This window comes from Mustela erminea, chromosome 17 (assembly GCF_009829155.1).
Source record: "Mustela erminea isolate mMusErm1 chromosome 17, mMusErm1.Pri, whole genome shotgun sequence".
Lineage (NCBI taxonomy): Eukaryota > Metazoa > Chordata > Mammalia > Carnivora > Mustelidae > Mustela > Mustela erminea.
Window position 1 is genome coordinate 67,131,647 of NC_045630.1, and position 12,016 is coordinate 67,143,662.

The following is a 12,016-nucleotide window of genomic DNA, read 5'->3' on the forward strand; positions in this document are numbered from 1 at the left end:
TTTTTCTATGGCTGTCTCTCTTCAATCACCATAATTTATTAAGTAGCATCTTTCCTTCGGGTATTCTGTAAGGTCTTGTGTATGTCCTTTGGGGTTTTACTGTTAATTACAGCGAAAAAAAATGAAGACTCATGAAGCCTAAGTAAGTTGCCCAAAGACATAGAAGCTATGAATGCAATTCCGTGATCCTAATTGGTCCCTTTCTCCTCATCTCTGCTTGTCCCTCCTTCGTGCCCTTGGTCCCAGTGCTGGAATGACAATGGCCAGGGTGAGGAGGAACCTGGAAAAAAGAGAAGTTTTTTGTTAACTCGGTTTTCTTTAACGTCTGAGGAACAGGTCTGTGAAAGAGCCTGTGAGAACAGGGACAAAATATCGGCTCTCTTCATAAGCGCTCAGATGATTTTTTTTTTCATTGCAATAATTTCCAAAAATTATTGGGAAGAAAAGAAGAGCGTCCAGGATATGGTTGTCCTAAGGCGAGCGAATGTTTGAGAGGCAGGAAGGACAGTCCGTGAGCAAATAAGCTACATGCCGGTCCGCATCTTCTCTCTGCTCAGCCTTCTCCCTGCCGTCACGTCGCGCCCCAAGGACACTGAATCCGGAGTGTTCGTTCAGTGACACCCCTGATGGCTCTGCGGGGCCCAGGGTGATACTGGAACACAAAACATCCACAAGGGAATTTTAAGGCCGTGCACAATTTTTAGGTGCTCTGGGAGCGGTGGGGAGGAGAGGCCCATGCCCACCATAGTCCGGCCGGTGCCTGCAGACTTAGTTCTAAGAGTTGAAGCCTCTCCTATTTGCGGTTTTTCAAGAACCACAGAAGGAGTGGGGATCTCTCTCTCTCTCCAGGACTGGTGGAAGGTGGAATCTGGTGACCACCAAGGCTTCGTGCCTGCTGTCTACGTCAGGAAACTGGCTCAGGATGAACTGCCCGCGCCCCCGCAGCGGCAGCGAGAAGACCCGAGCAGCATCGCCCAGCGCCAGGAACAGATTGAGAACCAGTACGTTTTAGAAGCAGGAGAACTGGACAGCACTTGGCTAAGTATTTCTTATTGGCAAAGACACTTCTCACGACTCTGCTGTTAGATTAACGATGCCATTTGTAAATTCTCAGATTTTATGAGCTGAAAGTCAACTTTGTGTCCTTGAAAAACTTCAGTTTTTGTATGAGAATGATTAAGGGAAGTGCCTGAGCTCAGGCACTTCATGGAGTGACTCCTTCTGGTTGCCTGCGCAGCGTTCTGAGGTTATCGAAGTCTTCTGACTTCCACGTGAACTGAGTCACTCCACCAGCTTCTCACCCAGGTGTTGGCTGGCATGTGAACATCTCACGTCTATAGAATAGGGGAGGTGTGGTGCCAGTCACACTGTTGGAACACTGACATTTGTATTATTTTTAATGGAACCCTGTGCGTTTGTCTCTCTGCTCTCAATGCTGTTTCCTCCCAACTTTATTTCCTCCTCTCCTCCGTTCTTCGTTTGATTTTCCCTCTCTCTTCTTCTTGTTCCTTTGACTCTCCCTGCTTCCACTCCTCAGTGTTTCTTCCATGTTTCACAACACCATTCCCGGTCTCTCTGTTTCTGCACGCAGGTACCGCTCCCTCCTTGATAGGGCAGAGGAGCGCAGGCGTCGTCTGCTGCAACGCTACAACGAGTTTTTGCTGGCCTATGAGGCGGGCGACATGCTGGAGTGGATCCAAGAGAAGAAGGCAGAGAACACCGGGGTGGAGCTAGAGGATGTCTGGGAGCTGCAGAAGAAGTTCGACGAGTTCCAAACGGTGAGAACGAGCAACCTTCTCCTCCAGATGGCTTCGGACAGTGACCCTGCTTGCGTTTATCCCACATGTTCTCCTACGTGGTTCCTCAACTCCACATCTGCTAAATATGCTTCCCAGAGCTGCTGAGAGTCCCACATTTCAGATCTCCCTCTGGGTATGAGACGTGGAAGGGAAATACAGAGGGGTTAGTGGCCTTGGCTCTGCAGCCTACAGTCCCTGCCACTCCCAGGCCCTCCTGGAAGTGGTGGTCTCCCTGAGCTCTTTAGCACTCATCCCACACCATGCTTCGTTCTGGGATCCCAGGTTGAGGTGGGAGGCTATGGGACTCTTCAGAAGCTCTTAATTATGGGACAGAAGCTGAGATGGGAAGGTGGGAAGAACTTATAGCTAGTTTCTAAGTTTCTACCAGCCTGAAACCATCCATCCTCCATTCTCACAGACTCATAGCATACGTTAGCTAGCAGTGAATATAAACCTCTTCCTTTCTTTCTTTTCCTTATGACATTTTCTACATAGAATTCAAAGACCCACATGGGTAGATGATACATAAATAGATAGATAGATAGATAGATAGATAAACGAATGGACAGAGAGATGGTAGATGATTGATATATGGATAGATGGATGGATGGACAGATGGATGGATGGATGGACAGATGGATGGATGGATGGATGGACAGATGAATGGATGGATGGACAGATGGATGGATGGATAGATGGATGGATGGATGGACAGATGGATGGATGGATGGATGGACAGATGAATGGATGGATGGACAGATGGATGGATGGATGGACAGATGGATGGATGGACAGATGGATGGATGGATGGACAGATGATGGATAATTAGATGATGGATGGATGGATGGACAGATGGATGGATGGATAGATAGATGACAGATACTTAGATAGATGATGGATACTTAGATAGATGATGGATGGATGGACAGAGATAGGTAAATAGGGATTTTATATACACATATAGAATATATAAAGCAAGAGGAAAGTGAAATAAAGGGAAGCAAGGACAAAATTATAAAAGAACACCAGGAATGACACTCCCATGAGGAAGCTCATTTAGAGGCCTTTGTAAAATATAATGGGTAATCTCAACCCCATAAGCATCGTGATGAGCTCCTCAGAGCTATTTCTTATAACACGCCTTAACACAAACAGATTACAACTTAGTCCATGAAGTTCTATAGAGGGCAGAGGAGTTTCTGTTGGTAGGAAAGCACAGGCTGCAGCTTAAGTAAATCAGAAGAGATTTTTCAGATATCTCGGAAATTGGATGTGCTCCACACTCCAGAAAAATGGCAGCTCTCTTGCCAAGTTCTCAATAGCCACTGGGGTCAGGGAGTTTAAAGCTCCTCTTCTTAGTGGCAGATTGGAGGGCGGCTTCTTGTGCATTGCATGTGAGGTTAATGTTATTAATATTTAGGGCAGGAGGTGCAGGCAGGTATGAAGACTCCTGAGAAGGGAATTTATGCTACTTTGGACAAATTTTCCCACCCAGGATTTGAAGACCAATGAGCCTCGGCTGAGGGATATCAATAAGGTGGCCGATGATCTTCTATTTGTAAAGCTTCTAACACCAGAAGGAGCTCAAATACGGCAGGTAAGTAGAACTCCTTCCATGGTTTCCTCACTGCCCGCCTGAGCTCAGGGGCCACATTGTGCTTTGATACACTCAACTTCATGTTCCACAGATCAGCTAGACAGGCGGAAGATAGAGAGCCGGCTTCAGGAAAGGTCAAAGACGATAGCTCAAGCAGTCCACCCATGTATGTATTTAAACTGATCTGAAATCTATAAATTGCAACACATATCTCCCTCCTCCCCACATCTTCACTTACAGACACAGAAAATTCATGCTCATACACACGAATATAAAGAAAATGTAGGTAAGAAGCTGTAGCAGTGGAAAGGGGCTGGTCAGGAAAGCTGACTAGAAGAGACAGGCGCTGATAAAATCTGATGAAAGAAGAAGAAAAACACAGGTCAGTACGGAGGAGAGGTGGGACGTTCTAGACCTGATTTAGACTGGGACCCTTCGTTCCACGGAAGATAGAAGGAGCATGAGTGGGATGTCTAGTCCAGCTCTCTGAGTGGTCATAACCAGCGAAGAGGAGTTCTCTGCCTCTTCTCAGGTGGTTGAGGTGGAGTAGGAGGGAGAAGAGATGTGCGCAGGAATAATGCATGTGCTCTCTGCGGAAAGTAGAGCTCTAAGTGGTGGCTTGGTTTGGTCCATTCAGGATCCATAAATATAATACTGCTAACGACCAAGGCAACATGCTGTACCCATCTTCTGGAGGTTGGTATGTCGTCGCTGTAGCAGTCCATGTCGGTTGCTGCTCTAGGGTTGGGTTTCCATTCCGGAACATCATTTGGGGAGGGAAACATCCCTTTGTCAACTGTGTGAATGAGGGCCAAGTACTCCAGAGAGGAAAGAAACCTACTGAAGTTTCCGAAGTAGATCACACAACAACAATGAGCATTCAAACATCATTGGGTCTTTGGACAACACTGAGCCACCTGAGTTAGCTTTCCAGCCAACACCCATTGTGTCTGCCTCTTCTAGGAGTTGAATACTCGCTGGAACTCCTTGCAGAGCCTCGCGGAGGAGCAGCGCCAGCTGCTGGGCAGCGCTCACGCTGTCCAGGTGTTTCAAAGGTGAGAGGGCAACCCTGAGAGGCAGTGCTGCTCTAGATCCTACTCGAAAACCCAAGTCTGATTGCTGCAGGAGACTCATCGCTATTACTAGAACATGCAGATACTAGATCGGCAGAGGTCAGGTGATTCTGTAGCCAATTTGTTACTCAGCACATGGGGTCCTCCCAGGCAACCAGCTCTAATATTCTAGTGCCTGGTCTTGGATCCTGATGTGTAAGTAGCCGTTTTCATGATAGGTAATGAAACTCAGAGTAGAGATAAGAGGTTTATGCAATTTGTTTCAGAACTAGCTATAGACAGCAGCCAGCCACAGATACCACATTGGTTTCAACGGTTGATTTTTTTATGTCTGATTCCAAATCTGTGTCTGCATACACCTAGCTAAGCAAGCAAGCAAGCAGGCAAATGGTAACCAAACACTGTCACTAGGTCTAAATGTAGTGTTGAGTGTTTGGAGCAGGAAAACAGAGATGCAGAGTTTGGCTGGGCAGTCAGGTCCTCTGGCCTGGACAGCCTGCACCAGTTAGTAGTGGTCTAACCTTGAGCAGATAGCCTCCTTAAGGCTCTGGTCTTGCCTGTGGAAAGTGGTCACAGTAGCTACTCCTCACGTCGTAGCTGGGAGGATGAGGTGAGCCTATGTTCTAGCACATCAGGAAGGGGGTGCGGATGAGTAGAAAGGATGTCCCTGGAGTCAGCTGGGTTGCCTGTGGAACACACTGTCACCCTCAGTCCTTCACTCTCGTGAGCCAGAGAAGCAGATGATATGAAGGAGCAGATCGAGAAGAAGCGCCAGGCCCTCCAGGTGGCCGATCCCGGTTCAGACCTGTTCAGCGTTCAGGCCCTTCAGCGGCAGCATGAGATCTTTGAGAGAGACTTCATGCCTCTGGGAGAAAAGGTGGGACATTTGCTCCCAAGCTGCTCCAACACATCCCTCTTCACATCGATGCCTCTGTGTGGCCTCCTCTGTGTTTCTATTCCCCAATCCCTCCTCTCAAGTTTCTCCTTGTCTTACTCCGTACTTGATCTTGTACCTGTCCCTAAGATGAGGGCACCCAAAGGACATGGCCAGGACCTCAGAACACGGAGGGAAAACACCCTGAAATGACCTCTACTGTCCAAGCACCTCTTAGTGGCTTCCAAGTGCCTAAACCATATAGAAGGCCCGCAGCCTCAGACCAGGAGCTACTGGCCACCCCCAGGATGGCCTGGGCTGGACGTGTTGCAGTTTTCTTAATAAGGAACTGACAGAGCTTAATCCTACTTGACTTACAAGAAAGCTCTGGAACTTGCCAGATGCACTCTGGGATAAATCAGGGGCATCCTGCAGCCTGGCGTTATCTTGCAGAGCAGAAAGGGCACAGAAAATATCTGTATTGAAACGGTCTTCACATTAAAAGTCAGGACTCTTGGGTGCAAAGATGACCTTGCCTCTACCAACAGGTTCACTTAACCATCTGCCCAACACCCTCTCATCTTAAAAGGAAGTTTGGTAATGTCCAGTTTGACTACTAGAGGGAGTTACCGTGTGTACTGAAAGGATTGGCACTATTTTATGAAGTGGCAAATGTTCTCTTACCTCCCTGACATCTACTTGAGAGTGAGCATCTCCAGGGCTCAGAAGTGGTATTTCGCTAAGATTAGGTATGGCTCTAACTGCTGATTTTCAGAGCTCTTGCATTTCCTCAGGTGACCATGCTGGTGGAGACAGCAGAGCGGCTCAGTGAGTCCCACCCAGATGCTGCTGATGACCTGCGGAGGCAGGGGACGGAGCTGAAGGAGGCGTGGGACAGCCTGCTGCAGGACTCAGAGGAGCGGAAGGAGAACTTAAATGAGGCCCAGAAATTCTACACCTTCCTTATGCGAGCCAGGTAAAGCTCCAAAGGCAGGCTCCGCCAGGTGGGGTGGGCGATGTCACATCTGGCCCCGTGCAGACCTTCTAGGAGCAGTCTGGATATAGGTGCTCTTTACTCCTGGTTTGGAGGGTATGTCCACATCCAGATCATACCTTGGTGGAGGCACAGAAAGCATAGCCCCAGTAGTTCAAGCCACAGAATACCCAAGTTTGAACAAACGTGACACCACTGAGGCCAGTCAAGTCAGCCTAGAGCACATATGCTACATAGGGTGCTGTGTGGAGTGGTATAGACGACGGGCGTTTTCTTCCTACTGGAAAGACAGAGCAGAGCACAGATACCCACGGTCGAACGCAATACAGTCCAAACGCGCATCCTAACAAACGCACAGAACTAGCATGGAAAGGTAGGAGGTTAAGAATGGTATAGTATGTTCAGGAAGTGGGGGCAGCCGGAGCACAAGTTTGCATATCAGGGGGCTCAAGACAACTGTTGGGGCATAAGCTTAGACATGTTAAGATAAAATCCTGAGAACTTCTGCTGCCTTGCTAGAGACCCTAGACATTATCACAGTGGAGCAAACAGACACTTTATCTGTGGAACAGCTTCCATGTTCTGCCCCATCACCATCATCTGCTGGGAGGAGCATTTGGAATCAAGGATCCAAGAAGTAGCTCCTCACAATGTTATACTTTTGGGAAAAAAAATTATTTATTTTTGGTAAATAATTGCAGTTCCTCTTGGGAACCTCCTCCCTCCCCACTTTGGCATCTCTGGGACGCTGTAGTTTTTCATACAATATAAATAAATAGCGTCCACAGCCACCCCCCACCCCAAATCATACCTGCTCACAGCTCTCTGGACATACAGATTCTGCTCTGACTTCAGACTCAAGTCAGATGCTGCCTCCTTCCCTTTGTGAACTCTACTCTTTGGTACGCAGCGGTAACATTCCCTCCATCCGAGCAACTCTGACACTGGCTTTTATCTCTTTATGACCCTCTGCTTTCCAGGCTGTTTTAGCCTTTTGTGTTTTTTTGCTTTCTTTTTTTTTCTTTACTCTAAAGGGTGAATTCCTCTTCTGCGATGTTTGGTACTTAGTAAGTACCCAGTGAAACTTAGTTGTTTAAGTGAATACATGAGTTTATAAAAGAAAAGACCCTTCTGCCCTAGAGTAGATGTTTGTTTTTTCTTCAGCAAGAGGAAAGAGTCTCTGTATGTGATGCTAATATGGGCGTCACACAGAATTACAAATGAGTGCATTGTTACCTGATGTTTATCCTCTGGGTCATGGACCTTAGCTTTCCTTGCCTTTCCCCTTGACTGCTGACGGTAAGAAGTGGGCCCTGGTCTCATCGACAGCATGGAGAGAGAGAGAGAGTTTACATAAATGTGTGTGCACATGCATGAGTGTGTGTGCGTGTGTGTTTGTGTATGTGTGCACGCATGCTGGGAATCAAAGTAAGAATAAAGACATACCTTCCTGAGATTCCATAGAGAATTCATCCTTAAACCCAAGAATTTACTCCTTATGTACAAGAATCATTTAGAGTAATGAAGTATGTATTGGTCGAGGATTTGAGTGTCCGGGTTCTTCCCAGACGTCTGTTTTTATTTCTATTACGTGGACAAATCACTTACATTCTCCAGGCTGACCTCCTCATCTCCAAACTGAAAACAGAAGAGTTCCCGGAATTCTCTACTGGATTATTACAAGAATGGAAAGAGACAATACGTGTGAAGACATTTTCAAACATAAGGGATTCCCATTATTAAGTCAAAGAGTGTAAACAACAGAACTCAGTGATGCATCAGTTACACACAACACCCAGGGCTCATCACAACCGCCCACCCTCCATCTAGCCACCCCCCACCCACCTCCCTCTGTCAACCCTCAGTTTGTTCTTTATAGTTGCGAGTCGTTCACAGCTTTCTTCTCTCTTTCTTTCTTTCCTCCCCCTGCAATGCTCATCTGTTTTCTTTCTTAAATTCCACATATGAGTGAAATCATATGGTATATGTTTTTCTCTGACTTATTTGCTTAGCATAATACACTCTAGCTCCAGTCATGTCATTGCAAATGGGAAGATTTCATTCTTTTTGATGGCTGAGTAATATTCCATTGTATATAAACACCACATCTTCTTTATCCGTTTATCAGTAAATGGACATTTGGGCTGTCTACTTAGTTTGGCTATTGTTGATAATGCTGTTGAAAACATTGGGGTGCAGGTACCCCTTCTAATATTAACTAACTAGGATTTTTTTTTGAAATCTAATGTATTTATTTAATTTTTTTCATTTATTTATTTTCAGCATAACAGTATCATTATTTTTTCACCACACCCAGTGCTTCATGCAATCCGTGCCCTCTATAATACCCACCACCTGGTACCCCGACCTCCCACCCCCCCCCGCCACTTCAAACCCCTCAGATTGTTTTTCAGAGTCCATAGTCTCTCATGATTCACTTCCCCTTTCAATTTACCCCAACCCCCTTCTCTCTAACTCCCCATGTCCTCCATGCTATTTGTTATGCTCCACATAACTAGAATTTATGTAAAGCTTTGAAAGAAAAAATAACAGCTTGTCAAAATAAAAAAAAAGCAAACATTTCCAATTGGTTTCTAGTAAATCATCTTTATCACACTTGTCTTCTTCCTGATTTTCCTTTTACTTGGAATTTTTCTTAGGCATCATTATCAAATTCGAGAAAGTGTCTGTCTGTCTTCATCTCTATAATTTTATATTTTTATCTATTTCATTTTAAAGATTATTTTCATTCCTTATACACAAGAAGATTCATGTGCAATGAATTTACAATAGTAAATTCGCTTTTTAAAACAAGCAAACAAAAGCCAGTGTGAACAACAAACCTAAGGTCCGTGAAGCATATAAAGCCAGATGGAAGGTGTGAATCCAGAAATATTCTCTAGGGAGGAAAATGCCAAGGACAGATAGCCTTGTTGCAAGCTGCACGGATTTTTGTCAATCCAAGTACATCTATTTCTCTAGGGACCTGGAGAACTGGATCAGTAACATTGGTGGCTTGGTGTCCTCAGAGGAGCTGGCTGAAGATTTAATTGGCACGGAGATCCTGCTGGAGCGACACCAGGTCTGGCTACAAAATCCACAGCCACTGATCACATGACCCCCACCCTTCCCTCACTTTGCAACATTGTTGAGATGTCCCTGGTGCCACCAGCCTCTTCCTTTTTCCAACACAGGAGCGTCGTGCTGACATGGAGGCTGAAGCGCCCACCTTTCAGGCCTTAGAAGACTTCGGTGCAGAACTTATAAGCAGTGGGCACCGTTCCAGTCCTGAAATAGAAGAAAAGCTTGAGGAGGTCAGGCTGAAGAAGGACAACTTGGAGAAAGCCTGGAATCAACGCAAGAGGATATTGGATCAGTGTCTGGAGTTGCAGGTGAAGCACACTTGACCCCGTTAAGAAGGATAAAGCTCAGTCTTTTCCTTCTAGGCAAGTTTGCACAGTTCCTACAGGTGCTCGTGTCACCGGGCTTGCCGTCCTGGAGGCACAAGGGCGTTTCTTGGCTCTCTGCCATTCTGCTCTCAACATCGTGGTGTTCTCTGCTCGTATCCCTGTTAGAAGGACCAAAGTAGGGATCTGCTTTTGGCACAAGAGAGGGTGATTCAAATGTATTTATTGATTGAGAGTTTGGTTGATTGATTCTTGTTGAGAACCAGCTGGGTGTGGAGTTCTGGAAACACAAAGATTAGTAACATAACATCCTTTTTCTGAAGTAGTGAAATTAGATGTGTAGACAGACCATTCAGGAACAGAAAGTGATTATTAATAAAACAAAATGATGAACATTTTGAGGCTAAAGAAGTCTGAGTGATTAGTGCCAGTGATGGAAGAGATGAGCAGATTACTGGTGGCCCTGAGGGTAGTGGTTATGATGGTCCTAAAGCAATAACCAGCCAGCATCCACTAGGTGCAGCATATGGGAAATGCACTAGGGGAATGGAGTGTATCTTAAACAGAAGCAATGTGTTTTCAGGGAAGAGTAAAAGGTACAGAATAGCTAAGATCAACCGTATGAATGTTTCTTGGAAGAACATAAGCAACCCATATAGGATCTCTTATATTCGTGTTGTAGGAGAAAAATAGATCCTTTCCTCTGTCCCCTGGATTGGATATAACTTCTACCTTCATTTCCCATAGTTGTTCCACGGGAACTGTGATCAGGCTGAGAGCTGGATGCTGGCGCGCGAGAATTTCCTGAGGTCAGAAGGCCATAGTTCCTTAGACACTCTAGCGGCCTTGCAGAAGAAACGGGATGATTTGGACGAAGCAATCGCTTCCCAGGTAATAACGACCAATGCAAGCGTTCCAATAACAAATATTAGTGATGATAACAAAGATTCTATACGTGTATGTGGTTTTGTGATTTACAAGTATCTTAATTCCTATTTGCTTCTTAGAGAAAACTCTGAGGTAGACAGGGCAGTTCACATGGTGGCTTAGTCTTAACTCAAGTCACTCATGGTCTCGGACCAACTTACCGCCATCCCAGCCTTTTACAAGTTAACTTTTAGAATTGGAAGTGACTTTATATACTGCTTATGCTAACATCCCACCCAATACAGGAGTCACCCTTTGCCATGGTCATGGGAGGAGTCTGTTCTTTAGGGAGGTCAGTACCATAGGAACTCAGTACCACAGGAGCTCAGTATCGTAGGAGTCCCTAACAGAAGAGTACATACCATAGGAGCCCATCTTAGTGTCACTACTAATGTTTCTACTCCTGTTGAGTTAAAAGCCAGTTTCATGGCATTTATTCTCAGGCCCTTGTTTTGTTCCCCTTTGTGAAGCCACAAAGGGTGTCTTTGTCCTTTTCTAGGAGAGAGTCTGGGATTCCGCTGAAGGCCTAACCTCCAGACATCTGGGCTTTTTTCTTTTCCTCTATCTAGGAAAAAAAGATCACTGAGCTAGACCATGTTGTAGAGCGGCTCATAGCAGATGACCACTATGCCAAGGAGGAGATTGCTGCTCGGTTCCAACGGGTGCAAGACAGGTCAGGCCTGAGCAGGTGTTCTGTGAGCTAAGGAAGATGTAGCAGAGTGGCTCTTTGCTAGCATGGAGGATGGAGGTCACGTTCTCAGTTCTTTTCATTTCTAAATGCCTAAAACTCTCTTGACACTTGGAAACATTCCTGATCTAGACTCACAGAATGAAAGGCATGGAATACAACTTAAAAATTACTGACTTAACCAGTGTTTTTTGTATTTGAAAATAATAAGACTATGCAACAACTAAACCTATGTGCATAATATGTAATATTAGATGCAATATATATGTTATATAATATGTTTATGTACACTCTACATGATATTATAATATATAGTATATAACTAAATAATATATAGCTACGTTATATATAGCATGCAAATCTGTAAAGAATGAGAGAAGGGACAGGTTGGCAAATGAGAAGACTGCAGATATGGCATCAAAGCTTGCTGGAAGGGTCGAGGGCAGAGAGCGATCTAGTCTCTTCCTCCAGATGGAATGCTCTCAAAGAACTGCTAACTGCTGAGCTGAAAAGACTTGGTGCCTATGCTGACCTCAAAAAATTCCACCATGACCTTGAGGACCTGGAGGAATGGATCAGTGAGATGCTACCCGTAGCCTGCGATGAATCCTACAAAGATCCCACCAACATTCAGGCAAGTTCGAAATAGAAATCTT

General features: G+C 45.4%; 1 protein-coding gene across 1 annotated transcript in view; it reads left to right on the plus strand.

Annotated features, from left to right (window-relative positions):
- Positions 1-12,016, plus strand: part of SPTA1 (spectrin alpha, erythrocytic 1) — a 65,013-nt gene that overhangs the window by 28,524 nt on the left and 24,473 nt on the right. Inside the window, exons 22-32 of the mRNA XM_032318843.1 lie at positions 850-1,001; positions 1,592-1,778; positions 3,296-3,397; positions 4,361-4,452; positions 5,203-5,347; positions 6,139-6,320; positions 9,321-9,420; positions 9,533-9,730; positions 10,493-10,636; positions 11,242-11,345; positions 11,832-11,994. Coding sequence (XP_032174734.1) covers positions 850-1,001; positions 1,592-1,778; positions 3,296-3,397; positions 4,361-4,452; positions 5,203-5,347; positions 6,139-6,320; positions 9,321-9,420; positions 9,533-9,730; positions 10,493-10,636; positions 11,242-11,345; positions 11,832-11,994 — 1,569 coding nt within the window. The remainder of the gene's footprint in view (positions 1-849; positions 1,002-1,591; positions 1,779-3,295; positions 3,398-4,360; positions 4,453-5,202; positions 5,348-6,138; positions 6,321-9,320; positions 9,421-9,532; positions 9,731-10,492; positions 10,637-11,241; positions 11,346-11,831; positions 11,995-12,016) is intronic.